The 24,852-nt window shown below is 37.7% G+C and overlaps 4 protein-coding genes across 4 annotated transcripts; 3 read left to right on the forward strand and 1 right to left on the reverse strand.

The window, feature by feature from the left end:
* Positions 1 to 1,704: 1,704 nt before the first annotated feature.
* Positions 1,705 to 5,145, forward strand: LOC140774597 (mechanosensitive ion channel protein 10-like). Its single transcript, XM_073117660.1, has 5 exons — positions 1,705 to 3,202; positions 3,303 to 3,426; positions 3,794 to 4,087; positions 4,172 to 4,374; positions 4,674 to 5,145. Exons 1-5 carry the CDS (start codon positions 1,887 to 1,889, stop codon positions 4,948 to 4,950), a joined length of 2,214 nt encoding a protein of 737 aa, XP_072973761.1. The 5' UTR covers positions 1,705 to 1,886; the 3' UTR covers positions 4,951 to 5,145.
* Positions 5,146 to 7,220: 2,075 nt separating this feature from the next.
* LOC140774988 (mechanosensitive ion channel protein 10-like) lies at positions 7,221 to 10,463 on the forward strand. Its single transcript, XM_073118195.1, has 5 exons — positions 7,221 to 8,693; positions 8,788 to 8,911; positions 9,061 to 9,354; positions 9,438 to 9,640; positions 9,879 to 10,463. The coding sequence occupies exons 1-5, from the start codon at positions 7,384 to 7,386 to the stop codon at positions 10,153 to 10,155; spliced, it is 2,208 nt and encodes a 735-aa protein (XP_072974296.1). The 5' UTR covers positions 7,221 to 7,383; the 3' UTR covers positions 10,156 to 10,463.
* A 5,841-nt stretch (positions 10,464 to 16,304) lies between these two features.
* Positions 16,305 to 18,707, forward strand: LOC140774783 (uncharacterized). The gene is made up of 2 exons (XM_073117902.1): positions 16,305 to 16,463; positions 17,997 to 18,707. Exons 1-2 carry the CDS (start codon positions 16,382 to 16,384, stop codon positions 18,575 to 18,577), a joined length of 663 nt encoding a protein of 220 aa, XP_072974003.1. The 5' UTR covers positions 16,305 to 16,381; the 3' UTR covers positions 18,578 to 18,707.
* Positions 18,708 to 19,169: 462 nt separating this feature from the next.
* Positions 19,170 to 24,842, reverse strand: LOC140774784 (uncharacterized). The gene is made up of 4 exons (XM_073117903.1): positions 24,611 to 24,842; positions 23,546 to 23,698; positions 20,109 to 20,284; positions 19,170 to 19,754 (listed from the first exon to the last, which is right to left on the reverse strand). Exons 1-4 carry the CDS (start codon positions 24,761 to 24,763, stop codon positions 19,658 to 19,660), a joined length of 579 nt encoding a protein of 192 aa, XP_072974004.1. The 5' UTR covers positions 24,764 to 24,842; the 3' UTR covers positions 19,170 to 19,657.
* Positions 24,843 to 24,852: the final 10 nt, after the last annotated feature.

Raw genomic sequence — 24,852 nt, forward strand, 5'->3', positions numbered from 1 at the left:
GGTGTCGTCATTAGTTTTATATTTGAAACTATTTATTAGCGAATTAATGATTAACCTGTCAAAACTTACGATGGAAGCTCTTGCTCTAGAGCATGTCCATCGTGTTGCTTGCTCAATGATATTGCCGTGTAACGGCTCGCTTTCTTTTAGATAGAGATTATTGGCTTCACTGTCCTTAAAAGAATTATTGCTCTTCAAAAATTAAGGAAATCTTTTATTTTTAATATTTAAAAATCACACTCTCTATTTTACTAAATAATATTCCATTTTATTGATTATTTATAGAGCAACTCTCTATTTGGTTAAACACTACGATCGTTTAAACAAATAGTATAGAAAAAAAATATGCTATCTAATTTAAACTATTTATCAATCAAAATCTCATCATCTATTATATGTATATTTTTTTATATCTTATATAAAATACTGAATAATTTAATATTTATTTATTGGGTTATTTATAGATAATATGATAGAAATAGTTTAGATAAGCTCTACTTTTATTTGTGACGAGGATAATGAAATCATCGATCATTTGCTCTAAGGTGTCTTTCTATGAAAGCAATATGATTTGTGAGAGATAAATGGATAGCTTTTACGGATCGTCATCTAACTACTGAGGATATGATCTATTGTTTTCGAGATTCTTTAGAATATTTGAAAGGCTCGAAATAATATTCTGTTTCGAAAAGTTTAGAGCTAGCCCTATTAATGTGGTGAAGGATGCTGAGTTTCTTCTCACTTGATATCTGAAGAGCAATTAGAAGTTGAAGAAATATTGTAACTTACATTATGAGTACGTGGTCTTGGATGTGTCAGGGAGAGGGGTATTATATATATTAAGATGGTCCCGAGTGACTGATGAGGATGTAAGCCTAAGTGGATGCCAGTTAGAAAAAGAGTTATTTAGGAGAGGCATAGCTACTTCTATTCATCACGGTGCTACCAACTATAGAAATGAGTGTTTTCTTCTCTTGAATTACTATGCTAGCGTTGTTTATGGAGAAGTCAGTTAATACATCAGTGAAGAATATAAATAAGCAAATCCACTGCATCATTAAGGTAGCTAAAAAGATCTTCTAAGGGGTAACCATAGAATTACTCTTAGGAAACTCTAGTCTGGGGGGATTTCGACCACTTGTGTAACTAAAGTCGGGCAATTTTAATGAATCCATTTCTTAGTCTACAGGATTTTATATTATAAAAGAAGGTGTCAAAGATAATCTTTTTCTAAATAATAAATATGGGAGATGTACCATAAATAAGTCTGTAAAGAAGCCACGTTTCTGGGAAGCGTCACAGACAACAGCAAGACAGACATCTGCGACTGCTGCCGTCCACGTCAGCTTTCTCGTTGCTGCTAGCTCTCTTGGACAGTTGACCGAACGTCATTTGTCGTTACCTCTTCTTCCGGACCCACCTGAATCAAAGGACGTGACCAGATGTACAAAGGAAAATATCCCAGTATGCTTAGAATTTGTTATGAGATCTTTTTCTTTATATATAAATTACTTGACGGCACCTTCTAGTATTACATCGCCACGGCCCCTTCCCGGGCTTTTTGCAAACTTTAATTGTTGCTTTTTTTATTATTATTATTTAAAAAGATAGCACGTTTGGACATTAAAACCTACGTACTTTGACATTAGATACAGATTATGTTTATATTTGAGGGTACATAATGTACGAAATACAATCAATTAAGTTGCAAAAAGGCACCCCACTCGGGCGACTCCCCAGTCCCCCCAGTGCGTCTCTCTCCGAAGAGAAGAAAAATCAAGGAGAGCAAAACTTGGCTTCTTGAACTCTTCTTCATGTTGATAGCAAAGCTAGGATTTTGAGAATTCTCTAAAATTGACTAGCATTTCTCAGCTGTTGCAGCTCCTATGGATTCCTATAGAGACACCCAAGAGAGAAAGCAAGTGGAAGTAATGGTTATGATCCCGGGAGAGGAAGCAACACCTCCAAATCCTCTCAAGAACTCCGTTAACGATGCAAAGGTGGAGTCTTTTGAAGATTTCTGCAAAGACCCATTTCCTAAATCCCCTTATAGAGCAGAACGCTACTCCCCTGAGATCATCAAGTCCAGCCCCAGCCCACGGAAGCCTCCAAGACCACCGAAATCGGAGACCCTGGCCCGAATGAAGTCAATCTCGAAACCCAAATCGAGATTTGTGGAGCCATATCCTCCTTCAGCTCCAATTCCAACTCCCATCGAGGAGGGCCACCCAACTTGCCATGAAACGCCGAAGGACACTTCGGCGGCGGCGGACGTGGAAGACGAAGAAGAGGAAGAGATCTATAAGAAGGATCAGTTCCCCGAGAGCATGAAGAAGCGTCGGAAGTGGAAGGTTAGGTGTCTGATCGAGTGGGCCATCCTAATTTTGGCCATGGGTTGGCTCTTCGCGAGCTTGACGGTGCATAGATTGCAGGGATTTGTTATCTGGGGTTTAGAGATTTGGAAATGGTGCTTGATGGTCACTATCATCTGCTGCGGGAGATTGGTTACCCAATGGTTGATGACTTTTATTGTTTTTATTGTAGAAAGGAACTTCCTTTTGAGGAAGAAAGTGCTCTACTTTGTGTATGGATTGAAAGGTAGTGTCAGGGTATGCATTTGGTTGAGTTTGGTATTGCTTTCTTGGTCCCTACTCTTCGATCAAGGCATGCAGCGATCGTCGAAGACTGAGAAGGTTCTGAGTAATATGTCGCGATTCCTGGCATCGCTGCTAATTGGGTCGGTGGTATGGTTGATGAACACTCTATGCATGAAGATACTGGCTTCTTCTTTTCATATGAATACGTTCTTCGAACGAATTCAAGAGTCGATCTTTCACCAGTATGTGCTGCAGACGCTCTCGGGGCCTTCGATGATGGAATTGGTGGAAAAGGTTGGAAGGGACAAGAGTATGCGTCGATCGAGCTTTAGGAGCACGGGGAAGGGGAAGCCGAAAGGAAGGGATGAGCAGGCAGTGATTGACATAGGGAAGCTTCATAAGATGAATCAGGAGAAGGTCTCAGCTTGGACGATGAGGGGGCTCGTCAACGTGATTAGGACATCGGGGCTCTCCACAATTTCGAACACTATCGAGAATTTTGATGAGGATGGTGGGGAGCAGAAAGATAAAGAGATAAACAGCGAGTGGGAAGCAAAGGCTGCGGCTTATCGGATTTTTGAGAATGTTGCAAAGCCTCATCACAAGTGAGGATATCTTTCAACAGTTCATATTCTTCTTTTCTTCTTTTTCCTAAAGTTTTCTTTTCCTGATCTGTTTGCGTTTTGTCCCTGGACATATATATAGATATATCGATGCGGAGGATCTTCTGAGGTTTTTGTCCAAGGAAGAGGTGAACAATTTGCTTCCATGTTTTGAAGGTGCTGCAGAGACTGGAAAGATTAAGAAGTCTGCCTTGAGGAACTGGGTGGTAATGTAAAATTCTCCAACTCAAATCTTCAGACTTGTTCGTGCTGTAAGATGTTAAGCTATTGACAATTGTAAGTACCTGAACTCATTGATCGTAAGCTAGTAAGAACCAATGGTACTAAAAGAAGAGGACCTCAGAGTTACTTGATTAAAGAACCCATTTAAGTTACTCTGGGCTTTCACTTAACAATTGGGGAAGAAAGTCATTTCTGACATTGACATTGTCGATTCATACGCTGTCTCTGTCTTTATCTTTCATAGCCATACATATATGCACGTATTATAGAAGATGCTACTTATTTCTTCTTTTCCTGGAGACAATTAAATGCCCATACCAAATCATAAGTGTACTGTATTTTACTTTCCAGGTGAAGGCCTACCTTGATCGAAAATCTCTTGCGCATTCTTTAAACGATACTAAAACTGCAGTCAGACAACTACACAAACTTACGACGGTGATAGTAATTATTGTGGTCATAATCATCACACTACTTTTGATGGGCATTGCAACAACACAAGTGATTGTTGTAATCTCATCTCAGCTCCTCGTAGTGGGTTTCATGTTTGGAAACACATGCAAGACTACATTTGAAGCCATCATATTTGTATTTGTTATGCACCCTTTTGATGTCGGTGATCGTTGCGTTGTTGATGGAGTACAGGTAACTTCTCAGGTTTTGCTACTTTTCTGATGGTGCTTGCAAGTTATACATACTGATGTATACATATATTTGTAATTCTTGCAGATGATTGTAGAAGAAATGAATATACTGACTACTGTTTTCCTGAGATATGATAATGAGAAGATATACTACCCAAATTCTGTCTTGGCAACAAAACCGATCAGCAACTTCTACCGAAGCCCCAACATGGGGGATTCTATTGAGTTCATTATTGACATGTCGACTTCAGTGGAGAGCATTGGGGTTTTAAAATCTAAATTAAAATCGTAAGTTCCAACTATTGATCATAACATTGGGTCTTGCTTACAAATTTACATAACCGTAACTTCTTGCTACTGAAATTGCAAATATCTTGGAAAGTAATGCCCTTATAGTAATACCATCTTTTCCTGTTATCTAGCCTTTCAATTTTTGTTTTTACTCTGGGTTCATTGTTTTCTCTGTAAATATTCTGCATGTACACGCTTTAATTAGTTTGTTATAAGACTAACAGGACACAAATGCACTTGATTTTGTCATTTGTTTTCCTAATCTTTTGGAATAACTATTTCTATGGATCTCTCAGGTACATAGATGGAAAACCCATTCACTGGCAACCAAATCATAGCATAGTTGTGAAGGACATTATAAATGTCAACAAGCTGAAGATGGCTCTTTATGTTAATCACACTATTAACTTTCAGAACATCGGAGACAAGATCAGCAGGAGGTCCGATCTCGTCCTTGAGCTGAAGAAGATATTTGAAGAGCTATCAATCAGTTATAGCCTTCTGGCCCAGGAAGTTCAACTTAACTATACTGGCTCAACTCCATTACCTATATCAATGGGCCAGAGATATTAAATTCTATCCAGATCCCTGGGAGGACTAGGAATTACGTCGAGTTTTAGCTGGCAAAATGTGCTGCAATCTCTTCATATCTATCCGTGTTCGACTAATATTAATATCAAATCCATTACCTACATCAATGAACTCTTTTTGTTGGCTTGTAACATGCACTGTCTTTCTGGTCAGTGTTGTTTATTGTTGTCATGGTTCCATGTAATGGTTGATTGCTCGAATATGGCTGTTGTGGTTGTTGAAATTTGTTGCTTGCTCGTTTAACACATGCAAAAGAAGTGAGACTGCAAGTAGTTCTTTTCGTCTTTTTCAGTGAACAACTGCATAATTTCTTTTAATAAAATTATCACTAAAAACTTTTTCAAATGTTCATTTGTAACATGACAACCGACAATTTGGAAAACGATAACGCCGGGGACTTTTCCTTACCAGGGGGATCAAGAAGTAAAGATTAATTGCCGCTTGAAAGAGCAGGCAAATGGAGGATCTAAGCCGTTGAGAAAAGATCGCACTAGGAAGAGAAGCAAGCACTCGATCTAGGCGCTCTCAGAGTAGGCAGGACCAGAAATATCGAGATCCATCAGGCCAACGCCACTGATCTTGGAGACACCAACGACTTCAAATGAAGAGTTTTTGCAGCGAGTTGGTCATGCTATATTTTCAGATGGCTTTGCGATGCTGTGGTCCAGCCATGGGCGTCAGCAATCGTAGGGTGTCCCACCTGGCAACTGATGAGGACTGTAGCAATCTCACCCTGTTGGCTTCTCCCTCTTTGCTATCACAAGTCTGGAACGGTGGCCTTCCGATCGATCTAGTTGGGTGAAACTGAACTCCGATGACTACTTGGTTTTGAGAGAGCTCCAAGGAGGTGGTGGCGCAGTCCTCCATAGGACAAGTTGCGCGGGAGCCAATCTCGTGAATGTCAGGCGGTCGGCTTTACTTACCGGCGAAGGTGTGGGCGAGCCGCTTGGGTTGCATCCACAAACTCACTACTCAAATTTAGTAGTCATACTCATGGAGTAAGTTATGTTGGTTTGGATTCACTTGACTCATACAGTTTAAATTAAGTGGGAGACTGCATAAGAGAGTTTGGGTTAATCCAAATACAAGAGGGTTGGTAGATAAGAGAAGGCTTCTCTTTTGTACTCTCTTTCCGGCCTTGAGAACAGAGGAACTTTGAGACTTTGCTCTCTAGCTAGGCCTTCTTACTAATCTAAGATTCTCAAAACTTAGTTGGAAATGAGGATCAAGCGATGAGAGTTTCTATTGGAAAGTTGTATGCTCGTTGGGGGTGTAAATGAGTGAGCTTGAGGGAGTTGGGCCGAGCTTGGCTCTGCCTCGGTTCGACTCGCTTAAGCTCGAAATTAATTTGAGTTGAAAAAACTTAGCTTAACTTGGTTTGGCTCCAGCTTCACTCAGCTCAATTGCTCGTGGGCTAGCAGCTCGATCCAAAATCTAAGTATTATATTAAGCTAATCCAACATCTAATTTATTACATTTAAAGTATAAAAGCTACTTTAACCATGTTATATGCTTTATACTTTTTGTTTTGATATATATATATGTATATAATATTATTTTATATATTATATATCAAGTTTTTTTAAGTCGATCTCAAACAAAATTACTCAAACTCAACTCAACTCAGCTAAACTTTCGAACTAAAAAATTCAGCTCGCACTCGATTTACTCAGAGCTCGGGCTCTTAAAAAGCCAAGGAGCTTATTTTGACAGCCATAATGCTCAGGATAATAGAGATGTGGAATCTCTCTACTTATATTTTATAATTTTTTATAGTAAAAATATCGATTATGCTAGTAGATATTTCTCTCGTGTTTTCTCATTTTCTTTTTACATGGGTGTGAGTGTATTTAGAGTCAAGCATTTTAGTGTTAGAAATATTTATAGTTCTAATGGTATATGGAAAAGATCATTTATCCACTCCAGTCTGGTGTTTCGGTTAGGAAAGCTTCACCGTGCTTTATTTTGTGGCGCAAGTCGACCCAATTTCCCTCTGTTTTATGTAATGCAGAAGTAATATAAAGCTGATCACAATCCCCTTTCGTCGGGAAAAATCAACAGCGACAATCTGACATGCGACCTTGCTGCTACCAGTCGCACACCTGGACCCACCTGAATTATACCACGTGCCAGATGTAGAGAGGAAAATATTCCAGTATGCTGTTAGGTACTTGGATCACATCCACTTCACCATCTCGGATTGGACCTTGCTGCGTGTTTTTAAAATAATTTAACGGCTCCTTTTACATCACTGCGCCCACTCCCCCCACCCCCACTGCTTCCCGTCTCCCAAGACAGGAAATTCAGGAGAGCAAAACTTGGCTTCTTTTTTCTCCTCTTCATCTTCACAACAAAGCTAGGGTTTTTGAGATTTCTCTGAAGTTCTAGTAGCATTTCTCAGCTGTTGCAGCTCCCATGGATCCCCAGAGAGACACTCAAGAGAGAAAGCAAGTGGAAGTGGTGCTTATGATCTCAGGAGAGGAAGCAACACCTCCAAATCCTCCCAAGAGTTCCATTAACGATGCAAAGGCGGAGTCTTTTGAAGATTCCTACAAAGACCCATTTCCTAAATCCCCTTATAGAGCAGAGCACCACAGCCCTGAGATCATCAAGTCCAGCCCCAGCCCAAAGAAGCCTCCAAGACCGCCGAAATCTGAAACCCTGGTTCGAAGGAAGTCAATCTCGAAACCAAAATCGAGATTTGCGGAGCCACCTCCCCCTTCAGTTCCAACTCCAGTCGAGGAGGGCCACCCAACTTGCCATGGAACGCCGAAAGGACCTTCGGCGGCGGCGGACGTGGAAGACGAGGAAGAGGAAGAGATATATAAGAAGGAGCACTGCCCCGAGAGCACAAAGAGGCGTCGGAAGTTGAAAGCTAAGTGTTTGATAGAGTGGGTCATCCTAATTGTGGCAATGGGGTGCCTCGTCGCGAGCTTGACGGTGCATAGATTGCAGGGTTTTGTTATCTGGGGTTTAGAGATTTGGAAATGGTGTTTGATGGTCACTGTTATATGCTGCGGGAGATTGGTTACCCAATGGTTGATGACTATTCTTGTTTTTATGATAGAAAGGAACTTCCTTTTGAAGAAGAAAGTGCTCTACTTTGTTTATGGATTGAAAGGTAGTGTCAGGGCATGCATTTGGTTGAGTTTGGTGTTGCTTTCTTGGTCCCTACTCTTCGATCAAGGCGTTGATAGATCTCAGAAGACTGAGAAGATTCTCAATTATGTGTCGCGATTCCTGGCATCGCTTCTAATTGGGTCGGTGGTATGGTTAATGAATACTCTACTCATGAAGATACTGGCTTCTTCATTTCATATGAATACATTCTTCGATCGAATTCAAGAGTCGATCTTTCATCAATATGTGCTTCAGACGCTCTCGGGACCTCCAGTGATGGAGTTGGCGGAAAATATTGGAAGGGACAAGATTATAAGCCAATTGAGCTTTAGGAGCACAGGGAAGGGGAAGGCGAAAGGAGAGGAGGAGCAGGCAGTGATTGATGTGGGGAAGCTTCATAAGATGAATCAGGAGAAGGTTTCGGCTTGGACGATGAGGGGGCTCATAAATGTGATTAGGACATCTGGGCTCTCGACGATTTCAAACACTATCGATAATTTTGATGATGAGTGTGGGGAGCAGAAAGATAAGGAGATAAACAGCGAGTGGGAAGCAAAGGCTGCGGCTTACCGGATTTTTAAGAATGTTGCAAAGCCTCATCACAAGTGAGGAGATCTTTTAATGGTTCATATTCTTCTTTTCTACTTTCCTTATTTGCTTTTCCTGATTTGTTTGCTTTTTGTCCCGGGACATATATAGATATATTGATGCGGAGGATCTTCTGAGGTTTTTGAGCAAGGAGGAAGTGGGCATTTTGCTTCCACTGTTTGAAGGTGCTACAGAGACTGGAAGGATTAAGAAGTCTGCCTTGAGGAACTGGGTGGTAATCTAAAATTCTCTTAACTCAAATATTTAAACTTGTTCTTATTGTAATATGTTAAGCTATTGACAAGCTCAAATAAGCACTTGAACTCGTTGATAGTAAGCTAGTAAGGACATCTAAGCATAAGTGTACTGTACTTGATTTTCCAGGTGAAGGCCTACCTTGATCGCAAATCGCTTGCACACTCCTTAAACGATACTAAAACTGCAGTCAGACAACTACACAAACTTACGACGGTTTTAGTAATTCTTGTGGTCATAATCATCACACTACTTTTAATGGGCATTGCAACAACACAAGTGATTGTTGTTATCTCATCTCAGCTCCTAGTAGTGGCTTTCATGTTTGGAAACACCTGCAAGACTACATTTGAAGCCATCATATTTGTATTTGTTATGCATCCTTTTGATGTTGGTGATCGTTGTGTTGTTGATGGAGTACAGGTAACGTTCAGGCTTTGCTACCTTCCTGCTGGTGCTTGCAAGTTATACATACTAATATATACATATATTTGTAATTCTTGCAGATGATTGTAGAAGAAATGAATATACTGACTACCGTTTTCCTGAGATATGACAATGAGAAGATATACTATCCAAATTCTGTCTTGGCAACAAAACCAATCAGCAATTTCTACCGAAGCCCTAACATGGGCGATTCTATTGAGTTCATTGTTGACATGTCAACCTCAGTGGAGAGCATTGGGGTTTTAAAATCTAAATTAAAAGCGTAAGTTCCAACTATTTATCATCACTTTCGGTCTTGTTTCCTGCTGCTACATATAACTAGGGCATATGTTTTCAAGATTTTCAAATTTGTTTTACTCTGAGTTCATTGTTTCTTCTGTATATATTCTACATGTACACTCTTAAATTAGTTTTGTTATCGGACTAACAAGCACAAATGCACTTGATTCCGTCATTTTTTTCCTAATATTTTGGAGTAACTATGTTTTTGGATCTCTCAGGTACATCGATGGAAAATCCAATCATTGGCAACCAAATCACAGCATTGTTGTGAAGGACATTATAAATGTCAACAAGATGAAGATGGCTCTATATGTTAATCACACTATGAACTTTCAGAACATCATAGAGAAGAACAGCAGGAGGTCCGATCTTGTCCTTGAGCTGAAGAAGATATTTGAAGAGCTGTCAATAAGTTATCGCCTTCTGCCTCAGGAAGTTCAACTTAACTATGCTGGCTCAACTCCATTACCTATATCAATTGGCGAAAGATCTTAAATTCTATCCAGCTCCCTGGGAGGACAAGTAATTACTTCTGAGTTTTAGCTGACAAAATGTGCCAACATTCTTCATTTCTATCGTTGTGGTCTGAGTTTTAACTCCTTCTGTTGGCTTGTAACGTGCAGTGTCTCCTGGTCAGTGTACAATTATTGTTGGTATGATTCCATGTAATAGGTTGGTTTCTCTACTATGGCTGTTGTGGTTGTTGAAATTTCTTGCTTGATTGCTTTCTTGTAACACTTCCTACTGTGTGATACCATACAAATAAAGTGGGACTGCAAGGACTACTTTTCTTCGTTTGTTTAGTGAGCTTGCATAATTGCCTTTTGACCAAACATATGCGAAAATATTCCCTCAAGTGACTGTTATGTTGGATAGGATTCTTTCAAGCATTTCGCAAAATAATGATAGCGATTTACGATTTACTAAAATTGAAACGGCCAATGCCAATGGCTCACCTGCTTGTGTATATTAGTTTGAAACTGGCATAATTTAGTTCATTCTTTTGTGCCAGAAACTCAACAACTTCATGCTCTTTGGTTGATGCAAGTCTTTTCATAGTCTCTGTTTTTCTTCAAGAAAATGTTCTCTTTTTTCCGCGTATATACCAAGAAATATTTATATCTATTAAATTATTCAGAGTTTAAAAGGTAATCGAGAGGATATTTAGCAATATAATCAAATAAGAGATATTTTTAAAGGTAGATACCCCTGAAGAAGACGGAGGAATACTTCGAGGATTGCTGCTCTCATGGTACCTTGATCTGGAATATATTCACGAGAGATGCAGTGTTTATGATCCTATTGAAAGTACAGTGAGTGGAAGGACTAATCCTCACCTACTCACAAAAAAGGGTGACCTGGGTTTCGGCCCCATATGTCGTCCTACCACCTGCTGCCTTTGCTTTTATTTTTCTTAGAGAAAGTTCATGGACAAATTGTACAATTAATTTAAATCGGTCACGCAGCTAATTCTTTCTTAGTCTAATCAAGCAGAGCAAACGTCTTAGGCTAAAAAAAAAATTATCGAGCAGACCCGAGCCAGCACTAGCTCGGCTCAAGCTCTGCTTGATGAGACTCGTATATATATATATATATATATATAACATGTAGAACAGTTGGATCTTAGATCCAATAATTTGTATTGTAAGATATATATAAGAGAAGAAAAAACTCTGTTCCAAGTTTTCAATCTTCATCTCCCTAAACTCATCAGTCGGATCATCTTCATCTCTCCAAACCCTCTTCACCATCGAAACCCATCTCCATCTTCATCATTTAATCCATCTCCAAGCTCCCATCAGCTCACCACTAGAATTTAGTGGTCTTGGTCTACAAGCTTCGATCGGTCATCTCCAAGTTTCGATCAACCATCTCCAAGCTTCAAGCTCTCATTGATCTCATCGATCAGCCATCTCCAAGTTTCCATCGACATTCAAGCTCCAAGCTTGCATCAGCCATCTTCGAGCTTCAAATCTATATTGAGCCTCATCGATTGAGCTCAAGTCAGGTCAAACTCGAGCTAGAAAAAAAAAAAAACTATCTCGAGCTAAGCTAAGTTGGGCCCAACTCGCCCATGCTCCGACTCTTGTATATGTGTGTGTGTAAAGGAAAGATAGGGGAGACTTTAAACATAAACATCACACTTGCCTAAAAGTACTTAAATATAAGCATTCATACATGACAAAGCAGCATTAGCACTATATATAGGAATAACGAGCCCTATAAGGCTGAAGCTTTAGAATAGGTTAGCCATTGAAGGAATACATGCTCATAGGGTCAGAGTCTAGCAGGTTCGTTAAGACCACTTGAAAGTCTGACACTCACGGCCCTACGAAACCATGCAAGTAAAAAATTAAAAAGAAAATGGAACCGGCGTAGTGGAAGAGGGCGAAGGATGGAGCGTCGCATTTACATCAACATTCAAAGTATATACAAACACGTTCATGGCATATATACATATATACGCATACGCACATGAAAACAAATCAAAGGGAGACATGGCCATGGCGGTGGAGGACCTTGCGGCTGGTGCGAAGCTTGTGGCGAAACCAAGGCAAGTGAGCTTGAGGGTAGCTTGCAAGACGACAGCATTAACGTAGAGAGATACTGTTGGAGGCCGGCCTCTGATGGTTTTATTTTTTATATCAACTTTTATCAATATTATTTTATATGCGTCCAAAAATTAAGTCATGTACAACTTTATATATTATGAGTATTTTTAAATTTAACTATTTTAGAGGTTTAAAATAATGTTGATTAGAATTTTTATGAGAAAGATATGACAGAATGAGTGAATGAAAGATAATTTTATTATTCAAATGAATAAATTTAAATTTTAAACTTTTGAAATGATCGAATTTGAAGATACTTATTAAAGATGAAGTTGTAGAAAATTAAATAAGTTTTGCAACACATACAAAATAATGTTGATCAAAGTTTATAATGAAAAGATCCAATTGAGAAAATGAACAAAGACTTCAAAAATTGTACTATAATTTTTTTTCTTCTAAATAATAGAAACGAGAATAAAGAACTCAAAAATTTATCACAGTTATTTCCTCAAACCTAATCTCTCATAATAAAAAGAGTTCTTTTTTCTAAATTACTTTATATTTTGTGTATGAATGAGAATGTCTTATAATTTTTTTATATTTTAATAAATAAAAATAAAATTGTCAAAAACATTTTAAAAACAAGAATTTCGAGGCAAATCACGTCACAAATTATGCATAAAATATTATCACATGTGGAAGGTATAATAAAGTTATGCACGTTTTAAAAACAAGAATTTTAGAATAATTAACATACTTACTCATAGTTAGTAACAAAACATAAATTATTATATAAACTTATTTAAGTTAATCGCTATATTTTATAATTAAATAATAAAATTATTTTTGATACACCTAATTTTTAATATATAAAAGACATATATAAAATTATCTTCGGTGTGATCTTTTTATAATTTTCTTGAACGGAGTTGTCAGCACATCGATAACATTAGTGTGATCCTTTTGCTTTTTAGATTATCCTAGATGGCAGGATTTAAATCAAGAACTAAAAGAGTTTTTGAGTAATACTTACTACAAAACTATCTCTTATGTATAAGTAAGTATTATTTGATCAAAAAATATATCAATGGAAGTTTTTTTTTTTTATTTTTAACAAAATAATAATTAATTTATAATAATATTATTAAGATGTCAGTTGAGCCAAAAAGAAAAAAAGGTTTAGAGACATTCAATCCAGCCCGTTGTTTCCCTGCATAGAAGCCGACAGCTAAACCCCACTCTCTGCATACCTGTTCAAAGATCGAAATCAGAAAGACCTCCACAGCCTCTCTTTTCTCTCCTTCTAATTTCTATGCGGATCTCCGCCACCGTATCATGGCCGGAAACCCTAACCCTAACCCTAACTCCTCATTCCATCCACAATCGCTAGCCCTAACCATCGTCTTCTCCCTCCTCTTCGCTACCGCAGCCGCAGCCGCCTCCTTTCCCCCTTCTCCTTCTCCCTCGCCTTCCCCTTCCCCTTCCCCTTCGCTTTCGCTTTCGCTTTCGCTTTCTCCTTCTCCCTCGCCCTCTCCCTCTCCTTCGCCCTCTCCATCTCCTTCTCTGCGGCCTTCGGCCCGGCATCATGAAGGCGTCTCCCCTCCGCCGGCCGCCGGCAAGAGGAGGCTCAATTCGGGGGAGACAGTCGGGTTGGCTTTCGTCGGCGTCGCCCTAATCATGCAGGTGGCTTTCGGGGGTTTCTTGGTCTATAAAAGACGGCAGTTGAGGAGGCTGGAGAGGGGCGATAGAAGAAGCGATACTTCCTCCGATGCTCCATTGACTTGATCGGCGGATTTGGGGATTTGGGTTTTCCTCAAAACTGGATTTTTTCTCTCTCTCTCTTGAATTCTTTACTTGTTTCTGGCTAAAAATCTGGACGAATTTTTAAAGTTGATTGGTTAATACGCACTTTGTAGAAATGGAATAGTGTAGAGTAATATATTACTCTACTTTATCATTCTTTTTGTTTTCTTTTTCTTTTTCCTCTGTAAGATTACATAACTAGATTCCTCTTGGTCTTTGAGGTTATCTTCATCTCTTGTGATATCTATATTAGGATTACTGGACTGTTAGGATTCAATTTGGTTGTGGGGATTCCAGAGATGCTCAACCTGAAGCATTGTAGATTCTCTATCCTTCAAAGAAATGTCTCTATCCAAAATGCAAAGATGATGCTTTCAAAACTATAACTTTTAAATACTAATAAAAAGGAAGTATAAACGTAAATAGTATTTACCTAGTTTAGATTTGCTGTGGATTAGTATCAAGAAAATGGCTTTTTAAAATACAAAAATAGTCCACTTTTATTTTTTAAAGAAAAATTACATTATTTGGCTAGAGAAGCTACTTTTGCTTTCAATGGTGCAGTCCTTCCCCTCTGATCTGAACTAATATAAAAGGCTAAATAAAATAACCGTTAATGAAGCTATTAAATTATTATAATATCCTTGTAATTAATTATCTTATGGTACGAGCAAACCATAAACCTTGTGCCTAAGTTTTTAGATAATTGATATATTTGTCATTAGATGATCATGCATTTGAGGGGAAGTGTATGATGATAGAGATATCCTAAATAGGATTAGAGGCTTGGGCTTGTGTAGCAGGAGGATAGAAGGAGGAGATATTTGAGTTCATTATATTTCAGATAAAATGTTGTACAAAGACTAGTTTTTCTACATAGAAGTCAAAGTCAACAATACATATGCTCTCAAACCCACGACCTTCTTGGTAATGGACCTCAATCACTTATCACTGCAGTCGGGCTTATGGACTGCATTGGTGGAGAGGTTGACATACGAAAAGGATGGTTAAATGAGCTCATGTTGTATGAATTATTTTTTTATATTTGAATGAATCTAAGCGAAGCCTAATAGTTCTGGGCCGACCAGGCCCTCCCTCTAATTAGACTCAAGCTCGGTATCCTAACCCTGGCCTAGCCCAGCCCAAGACCCAAATCCAACCTAAATGGCCCACCACTCTCCACCAAAATTTTGAAAACAATTTGAAGTTCAAACTCTCTATTTGAAAACCAAGTCAAAGTGCAGGTAGGTACTAAAGATTACCTAGTCATATTGAGTTTTTTTTTTTCTGCTACAAGTTATCACGCTGCTGAACTATTCTTCTAAATCAACTACACCATCGAGCTATCAAACTAAGCCGTTAAGTCAAGCCACCGAACCATAGATCCCATAACCTCCTTGATTGTACCTACCAACTTTCATATATATTTTTTTCCTAAGAGGGGATGCTCTGAGTATTTTTAATTTAGCCCCTTCTATTATTTTTTATTAAATTATCAAAATGTGCTATTTAGAGAGTTATTATACAAGAAATCGTTAAAAAAACATTAAGCAGTGTATGAAATTTAATGGCATCTTAGTTTGCAATTGATAACAGTTGTTAGTTGCAAATGATATAATTAACAAATAATAATAATAATAATAATAATTCTTTAACACATGCAATGTCTGCCAAATTGGACTTCCTTTTTATATTCGGCAGTAGGTAGTCTCTACTACTAAACATCTCATCTCACGTGATTAGTGCCATAATTAAAGTTATGGTTACATCCGTAGACTGTTAACTTATTTTATCCGTCTTAAATTTTAAATTCGAATTTGGATAGTCTCTGCGGATATAAATATACATCGAAGAATGAATCATATTTATACAGTCTAGACTATTATAAAATTCGTAATATAAAAATTAATTCAAATTTTGATGAATTTAAAGAACAATCACCAACCCAAAGATCTAGAACAAAATCTAAAATAAATAATATTGAATCTAAAATAAATAATATTGAAAATATTTTATATTATTTGAAAAAAGAGTTACTCTGTTGATAATAATTCTTGCTCTATAGATATTAATTTCCCTCCTGCCTTCCCATTCCAAACATTTCAAACTTGTAGGTCTTATGATGGTGCCACGTGGGCATTCTTTCAAACATGCTTAAAATGGCAAAATATCTTTCAGATTAACAGTAATCAAAGACCAGACAAAGTCTCTTTGCAGATTAGCCCAACACCAGTAGAGCAGCAACCAAATAGTCGGCAGGGGCATTCTTGGTAATACACCAAGAAAGGGAAAGGAGAGCAAACCAAAGCTTAAAAAAGATATAGCGAGCAAACACTACGAAACCAAAGGCACCACCTTTGATCCAAATGGGGATGACATCTGCTTGGCTTCTCGCCTCTGCCCTCCTCTTCTTCTTCCTCTCCCCAGCTTCGGCCGCCGACAGCAAAAGTAAACGCTCTCTCGAGTTCTTGTTGCATTATGTTCATGTAATTAACTCTCTAATATGTGCTCATAATGCCAAAGTTGCCGTCTTTTTTTTTTTTTTTTTAATTCTGATCTTGCTCCGATGCTGCTACGGTTAGTAACTTCTACTTGCCATTCCTAGATTCGTTGGTGGAACTTGGCTTTAAAATCTTATTTTTCCTGTTCTGGGTTTTGGTTTCGATCGTCCTTAAATGATGGAGTGCTGTGGTCGCTTCCTTTGGGAGTGGGATTTGGTACTTTGGTGGATGTAATGGGTGATTGAGAAGACGGCATTGAGTAGTCTTTGTTGGTGGTCGAGCTTTCCTGGAAGCGAGAAATATTTGATTTGGGGCGCAACTTTGGATCTGGATAGGGAAGATCTGGTTATATTTTATTTGAGTCTTGAGCTACATTGAAGTGGAATTAGATGATAGCAAGCCTGAGTCCATTTTATGATAGATTCATAACGTATAATGTTTGTTATAATGACTCTTCAAGTCTGAGCTATCATTGGGATAGTACTCTGTTGCAATTTAGATCTGAGGTTAATCCTGTTGGGAATTGGAAGATTCAAAGAAGGGATTAGTTGGTCACATGTAATTTCTGGATATTATGTGGAAGTGTTGCCAAATAGCATTGATTTGGAGAAACAACAACTAAATGCAAATAGAAAGTTGGGGAGGTTTGATTGAGAGAGCAACACCAGATTAGCAATGAGTTTGAAGCTAATGGAGCTTTGGTCTTGGAGGATTCTTCCTGACGAACTACCGTAGTTTACCAATCCCAATTAAAGAACTTATTTTGGTTATCGCCATTTTTTGTTGGGATATCAGATTCCTCTCTGATAGGCATTCAAATCTCCCTTTTATCTTTTCACTAACTAAGATATTAGTTGGCTGGAGACAGGGAAAGCTACCTCTTTGAAAGCAACAGATCTTTGGGCTAGGCTAGAAAGAGGTTTCACTTTGGAATATAAAGTGTTCTGTGATCCTATCCTCTTACAAGAATTGAGATACTTGTTGTACATAGAGCAAGAGTCGAGTTCCGTAACATTATTGTGGGCTTATGAAATGAAAAAGCATCGCTGCTATATTTGATTATGTTTTTGAGGCCCTTTTTCCCAACATGTATTAATTCCTAATGCTGTTATTTTCACTGATGGATCCACATAAAAACTTTTATCATAAGAAGTTCTATCAGCTGTTTGTAATATAAGTTTTACCTCGTTCGCTATAAACAGGGTTTCTTTGGAGTATTGGATATTCTCTGCACATAGGCCTGTTGCTTCACAACTTCTCTTAAACAATCCTTCAAATGTAAATCTAAATATTGTGCAGAATGACATTCCTGTGGTGTAGAATTGCATCTAAAACTAGCAGGAATTTTATAGTATGAACAAGTACTAGCTCTTCAATTTGGTAGCTAATCACTAAACTAACCTTGCAAGATTCAAGATCCTGAGCCCTAATATTCTGAACTCTTTGATTTCTACACTCTCAAAGGTTTCTTCCTTTGCAGACAATCCTGCTGACCAGCTTGTCCAGCTGATCAACAGCAACCGGACCGCACACAAATCATCTACTCTTTTCGATAACCAAGGCCTCGGTTGCCTTGCATTGGAGTACATCAAAGCCTACCAGGGCCAGTGTGGTGAGGTGGGAGACAACAAAAAGCCCCCAGACTCTAGCTTCGCTGACACATTCGCCCCCAACTGTGGTGTACAGGCACAGAGCCTCACCCCAATCACCGGGAGGTTGCTCGGTTGCCAGACCAAGTATGTCCCTCCTGAACAGGCCTTCGACATCTTGATCAAGAATGCCAGAAGCCTGGAGATTATATACAGCAAGAACCACACTGAGGTTGGAGCAGCTGTCAGTGGCACAGACGGTGGATCGCCGTATTTCTGGTGTGTTTTGTTCAGCAATGGGAAGACGAATAGCAGCTTCCTTGTGGACGGAGGAGGAATGGCCAAGTCCGCTGGTCCAGGATGCTTTAGTGGCAATAATGATGACTGTAGTGGTGTCAGCACACATAGCGCTGGCCTGTGGCCGATGGTTGCATGTCTCATATCTGCGCTAGCTTATGCTTTCATCTTGTGATTGTCTATTTGTACTGCAAGGAAGACATTATTTGTTGTTTGCTATTCTTTTTCTCATTCATGAAGCTTGGGCACTGTATCAGTCTTGTTTTCCAGCATTATATCTTAGCATTTGATGGAAGTCCAATTGATTCAAAGCATGTCTGCATCAAGTTGTAATGAAATACCAATCTAGACACCTTAGCAGATATGGCCAGAGACCAAATATGGAGCTAGAAAAACGTGTAAGACTTAACACTAAAGATTTTCATAGATTGGCATAATAATTCCAGTTAAAGCTTGAAGTTATAATGTAGAAAAAAAAAACTTATAAACCTGGATGCAAACTGTGCCCAGAATAGTTGTACATCAAGAAGGCTATCACTATCCAATCATCAAATAAAGATCGTGAACCAACGCTACTGCTTCTGTAAATAAGCTCTATATAATTAGGCTGACTTTAGACTTTGTTTAAATCTTTCAGAAAAGATTTTTAAGGCATGGAAGACTGGCCATCTTTGTTTTATTTTTGTTGATGAAAAATTACTGCCTTGTAGGTTCCCAAATTTTGAAGTTACAAAAGGAAAAAAGGGAATAAAAGAGAATGCTACCATAGGTGATAAGAAATAATGCTTTAAATAATACTCATGCAACTATTACACAATTCTATATAAGATCTTTGGGCGAGGAACAAATTATCCATGTAACGGCAGCTTACATAATGGCACTTACAGGCTTACAACCAACCGATTTAATGGAAATTCTGGACTCTGATGATGGAGTCATATTACAGGAAAAGATACAGATGAAATCATAAAAATGAGAAGACAGAAGCCACACAAAATAAGCTCAGGATCCTTTAATTTAACTGTTTTAATAAGCTTAGTGATGATGACTCAAACTGTAATACAACTCCCTACGGATCAGCAACTTGCCTTTAAAAGATAGAGTGCTAGCCGCAAAATTACCCAACCTACCTCCCATGCTCACTTTCTGATCTTAACAATGATAAGCATCTTCCATTGTTCCCTTAGAATTGGGTTATTTTTTCAAGAAAACCGAAGCCTCCAAACAATTTGGTATGTTAAACTTGGAATAGAAGTCAAGATGCATGAGTTAAAATCGCTTCCACCCGATCTATTGATGCATGCAAGCGTCCATAGTTCATGCAGAAGATGGGTTCTCCAGTTCCCACAGCCCTGCAGAAATGCATGCCCCATAATAGAGACATAATGAGAAAACAAAATTAGCACGGAAAATTATATGACCAGCATGAGATAATAAATTTCAGACCTCAGTAAAATCACAGTGAGAAGTTTAATTATGGTCTCAGAACGATTTAACAGTGATATGTTCTCTTAAAATTCTTATGTATTGCATTGGCCTAAAGGCAAGTGGGTACAGAAGCAAAATCATGCAGTTGAAGAACTTTCATAGTAGAAATGATTCAACCAAAGTAATAAACAGTTACACAGAACAGAAATTTTCAATGCATGAATCATCCTTCTAACTGAATATATCCCATGTCTTTTGATAATGCAACTAGGCCTTACCCATGAATCTCAGGAAGTATGTATTCAGCCTTCCAACCGATCCTTAAATCAAATCCTGGAAATAAGCCAAGTGACGTTTTGTTTCTAATCTGAGAGACACCATCACCACCCAAGCACGTAGAAAGCTTCCACTTCCATCCAATTGCATTTAAACGGAAACTGTGGCCTATGCCAACCTGTCAATACAGCAGTAATTAAGTACAAATCTGTAGGAGCATTTTCTCATCAAGAAAGCTTATTTACAAATTACAAGACCACAACAAAGATAAAGCAGTATAACATGCATAAAGGCTAATGTTAAAGGCTATGTTTCATTTTGTCTTGGGAGCAATATCCTACATCTTGTTACATCTTGTCCCTTTGCAAGAGATTGATGCAAGGAGAAGTAACAAGAAACTGGGTCCTGCATGGTCTATCTATTCCAAATTGACCTGCTGCAGTCTGGAAAGATGTCATATTCACAAAACCATAGAGGATCTGAGGACTTCAACTGAAAATATAAATTGTTGGACCAATTGTGATTGGATGAAGTAACTTAACCCCCAGTTTATTCCTATGGTTGTACCAATTATGCCTTTTTGTTCCATTCTTCTGAGATAAATAGTTCCACCAAAAAGGTGGGACTGCTTTTATCCACAGTGGCCCTTAAATTTGTCCTTGTCCCTGGTCAAAGAAACAAGCTGAGGATAGAATATCCTCACTATTTCCATTTCCAAACTGGCCCTAAAAATGAGAACATCTTTGCCGTACAGTAGATTACCTATTGCTGCAAGATGCTTTTGCATGCTACATTGCTACATCTAAATCACCCCATCACATGTAGGTTAAAACAAGTTTTAAAAAAATACCTTCAGCATCTAAGGCCTTATAAACAACATTAAGGCCTTGCCCTATGCGGGATCTGTGTTTCTACATTACCAAGAAACAAAATCCAAAAATTAAAGAACCATGACCCTCCAAGATGGCAGTGCATCTTCAACATTTCCTACAGAAATATTACACAACCAAAGCTACTGAACTGAAATAATGGAATTTCACTTATACTATGTTAAGCCTAGGGCTTCCTACAAAAGGAACAAACCTCACCTTGTTATTTTTATCTTTTTTTAACAAATTATATCAGCATTATTGAATTCACTGTCACAAGAAAAATATAAAACATCCCAAAGAGAACAGCAAAGGAGAGGCTTAAAAAATGTGTTAAAAAAAGTGGGTAAGTACAAGAATGGCCATGCTGATCTTCGGCCCATGCTTGACATTGGCACACACATGCCCTTGGCATACCTATAATTAATTTTTTCAAGTATCTAGAGATATTTTTGGTGTCTTCAGCACAATAATTTTTAGTTTTTGGTTTGAGTATATGTATTAAAGTCTACATTAGAGTTTTTTATCCTTAGATAATATTGTAATAACCTATTTATTAAAGATACAATAATAGTCAAGTAGAAAAATGATTCATCACATAATATAATTGAATGCATTTGTTAATTGACAAAATTTTAAAAATTAAAACCAAAACATAGTTGAATGTATATCTAATATTTTTATATATCAATTTTATCCCAAGTTTTGAATGAATTTGACATATTAATTTTAAATTGAGTTAGATCTATTATTTGTACACTCCTATAAATTTTTTTAAAGTTTAAAATGTAAAAGAAAAAATCATGCCGAGCAGTACGAGTCGGCACAAGGACGTACCCGTTTGGCATGGGATTATGCCACCGGCACAACTCATGCTGAGTGCCATGCCCTCATCGGCATGGCAATCCCCATATATAAACAAAATTATACATTACATTTGAAGATTCTCAATATTGCTTTGGGGGTTTAGATATACCAGTATCGTACTTCCTAGTTCCTCATTTTCTTCCCTATAAATAAAGTAGTAGGAACATTTACCAATACTTGAACTGAAAGCTGGTAGAGTTATGAAACTAGCAATGCTTAAATCTATTGAATGTTAGCCACTTGTAAAACAACATATTCAAGAAAATGACTAGCTGATATGATAATATTGAGACAGAAAAGTGGTGTAAGTAGAAAATTAGAAAAAGCAGTTATTCATAATAAGTTGGGGGTAAACCTGTAATGCATTATACATATTACTTATCATTAGATTGCATAAAATTTCCAACTTAAGGGTACCAGAGCAGCTAACTATGCATTGTATGCACTCGCTTGGTGGGTAAAAGAATGACTACAGAAACTAGGAGGCCTCTCCATCATCAAACCCTTTATATGTAGAGTAAGCTTATTAGAAATGCTTCAACATATTGATTAAGTGACACACTTTATTGATAAAATTGTCTCAAATATGTCTGTGTGTAGAACTAAAAGTATATATGTCTAATTGTTTATGACAGAGTGAAAATTCAAGTTTAATTAAATGTATGAACAAGGTCTCCCTCATTAACAGGGACAAGCTAAAAAACCTCTTCATTCAAGATGTCTGATCCAAACACTTTTTAGTACCAATTAACCATGTTTTGAGGCTATAGGATCGATTTTAGGGCTAACTTAAGTTTATACCCTGAGACTTGATGTCTGAAAAACTCAAGGACTTTTAGTGTATAACTAGATAGTTACTTCTGAGGTATCATTTTTTTTTCTTTCTTCTAAAATAGGGAAATTATAAGGATTCACATCTTTTCTTTTGACTATAATGCCTATGAAGTGACGTTTAGTTTGCTAAATATGCAAAATTGAGTTTCAAAGATGATATTTTCTTGATGATCTGAGTTATATATTGTACCTGTAAGAGGATTTCAAAACCCAAAATCAAAGAAACAAAGGATTCTAAGGCCATGAATGACTCTGGAAGGACTAAGTTCAGCGTAAGAAAAATAAAGAGTGACAGGTCTAAAGAATCAATAGGGTACAAGAAAACAGAAGATTGGACAAGTCTTTTCATTTAGCTTGACTTTCCATAAGTTAAGGCTCATACGAAAAACACAAATTTCACCCTTGTTCTTTGACCAGTCAACTGATGAAACAAAACTTACATTTCCATTAAAGTTGATCAAACCCTAGGAATAGATGGGTAATAGCTTCTGAGACTTCAAAAATTTTCTGATCAAGTAAAAATGCAATAGTTCATGATAGATTTTAAAAAAAAATCAGAAAACATGTTTTATACAGCATAAGTTGCCCTTTTCCTCAATATCCATTAGCTAACATATGTAATTGAATATGTTGTATATGTTGTAGTATAATATCTCAGTGGGGCACGCTACATTTGACAAGAAGCTGAAAGATGATAGATAACACAGACAAGATCTGATGAAATTTACCACTACCCTATCAAATTTTACACGAAATATGCATTTTGAGTTAGTAGAGAAGATCATCATGGAAAACCTTCTTAGGTACAGGTTTTAAGGCATTATGCTGCAGGAACTGTGAGAAATAACCAAAGAGAAATGTGATAAAACCTGGAGATTCAGATATTTAGTTAGAGGGATCTTCTTTGAAAGCAACTGTACATCGCCTTGTATGGGCTTGTATACGAACTTCCACCTCCGATCAAGAGCCAATGGCTTCAGAACCATCTTTGCCTCAAATTCATTACTCTCAAAATTAAAGAACTGGGAAGGAAAAAAAAAATACATATTATTACCCAGCACCATGAACAGTTTTACCTTCATAATTAGCCAGTGACTCACCAACAAGGCAACAATGCTTGATTTAAAACTTAATTAAGGAAGAAACAAATTATAAGAAGTGGCAAAGTTAGAAAATATTATATAAGTAGGACTAATTACTTGACTACTGGAAATGCATTAAGCAAAAGAGGTTAAGACTTTTATAAGAGAAAATACAGATAAATCTTGTATTATCTTTCTTCTTGGAATGGAATCTATAACTATTAAGATTTAACATGAAATGCACTTCATGCATGTAACAAGTTGAGAAGGATGATTGTTAAAATAGTAGAACTACTTCCTGTCAAATTCCAGAACCAAAATATTGAAACTTAGATGCTTTCCCCAACAAGACCTTTTAGCAGCTAGTTCAAAACAAAATTTGGGATCAAAGCATCAAAATAGAGAATTGGGTACTAAAATCTGAACCATACAGAGATAGCAACTGCGATGAGATAAAAACAAAAATAAAAGAGAAGAAATGAAAGATGCCCACTATTCAGTGATTCCTCCAGAACCGGATTATTAACAGTTAGGGCGATAACAAAAATGACTTGACATGGAAAGGAGTATGGAATTTTTCAATCTGTGTGGACATCTCCATCTTCTTTAATTTTCCATATGGAAAATCCTGATCATCAATGCATTACATAATATTTTCTAGTATTAAAAAATCATCAGAACCACAAATATTAGGAGAAGATTCCCATCTTCCAATCAAAAGATGAACTTTTTCGTCGCAATTTCCCGACCCGAATGAATTCCCCCAAACGATCATTAATAGACCTCAAATAAACTCGAAAGCAACATCAAATTTAATTGCGGGAGAGAGAGAATACAAAGGGAGATGGCGACCTCGAGATTGACGCCGAGGCGGAAACCCTCCATCTCCTTGCGAAACTTGAAGAAGAGTTCGGAGGGCACGACGTTTATGTTGTAGAGCTCGTCTAAGTTGGCCGGCTCGTTTCCTTCTTCGACACCTCCATTGCCAGGGCGAGAAGCCATCATCAAAGAGAGAGAGAGAGAGAGAGAGTTATTGCTTTACATAAGAACTGGCTCGTATTGGTAATAAGACGGTGGAGGAAGAGGAAGAGGAA

The sequence above is a fragment of the Typha angustifolia genome, chromosome 13 (assembly GCF_048772165.1).
Source record: "Typha angustifolia cultivar Huaian chromosome 13, ASM4877216v1, whole genome shotgun sequence".
Taxonomy (NCBI): Eukaryota; Viridiplantae; Streptophyta; class Magnoliopsida; order Poales; family Typhaceae; genus Typha; species Typha angustifolia.

What these genes read in the sequence shown, in the direction of transcription:
- LOC140774784 (XM_073117903.1), bottom strand. Translation starts at nt 24,763, where the DNA reads ATGATGGCTTCTCGCCCTGGCAATGGAGGTGTCGAAGAAGGAAACGAG. An exon ending in CTAAATATCTGAATCTCCAG is followed by an intron (nt 20,285 to 23,545) that starts GTTTTATCACAT and finishes CTGTATTGACAG; the next exon opens with GTTGGCATAGGCCACAGTTT. An exon ending in ATACTTCCTGAGATTCATGG is followed by an intron (nt 19,755 to 20,108) that starts GTAAGGCCTAGT and finishes GCATTTCTGCAG; the next exon opens with GGCTGTGGGAACTGGAGAAC.
- LOC140774597 (XM_073117660.1), top strand. Translation starts at nt 1,887, where the DNA reads ATGGATTCCTATAGAGACACCCAAGAGAGAAAGCAAGTGGAAGTAATG. An exon ending in GTTGCAAAGCCTCATCACAA is followed by an intron (nt 3,203 to 3,302) that starts GTGAGGATATCT and finishes ACATATATATAG; the next exon opens with ATATATCGATGCGGAGGATC. An exon ending in TTAAAATCTAAATTAAAATC is followed by an intron (nt 4,375 to 4,673) that starts GTAAGTTCCAAC and finishes TGGATCTCTCAG; the next exon opens with GTACATAGATGGAAAACCCA.
- LOC140774783 (XM_073117902.1), top strand. Translation starts at nt 16,382, where the DNA reads ATGGGGATGACATCTGCTTGGCTTCTCGCCTCTGCCCTCCTCTTCTTC. An exon ending in TTCGGCCGCCGACAGCAAAA is followed by an intron (nt 16,464 to 17,996) that starts GTAAACGCTCTC and finishes CTTCCTTTGCAG; the next exon opens with ACAATCCTGCTGACCAGCTT.
- LOC140774988 (XM_073118195.1), top strand. Translation starts at nt 7,384, where the DNA reads ATGGATCCCCAGAGAGACACTCAAGAGAGAAAGCAAGTGGAAGTGGTG. An exon ending in GTTGCAAAGCCTCATCACAA is followed by an intron (nt 8,694 to 8,787) that starts GTGAGGAGATCT and finishes GGACATATATAG; the next exon opens with ATATATTGATGCGGAGGATC. An exon ending in CTGCCTTGAGGAACTGGGTG is followed by an intron (nt 8,912 to 9,060) that starts GTAATCTAAAAT and finishes TTGATTTTCCAG; the next exon opens with GTGAAGGCCTACCTTGATCG.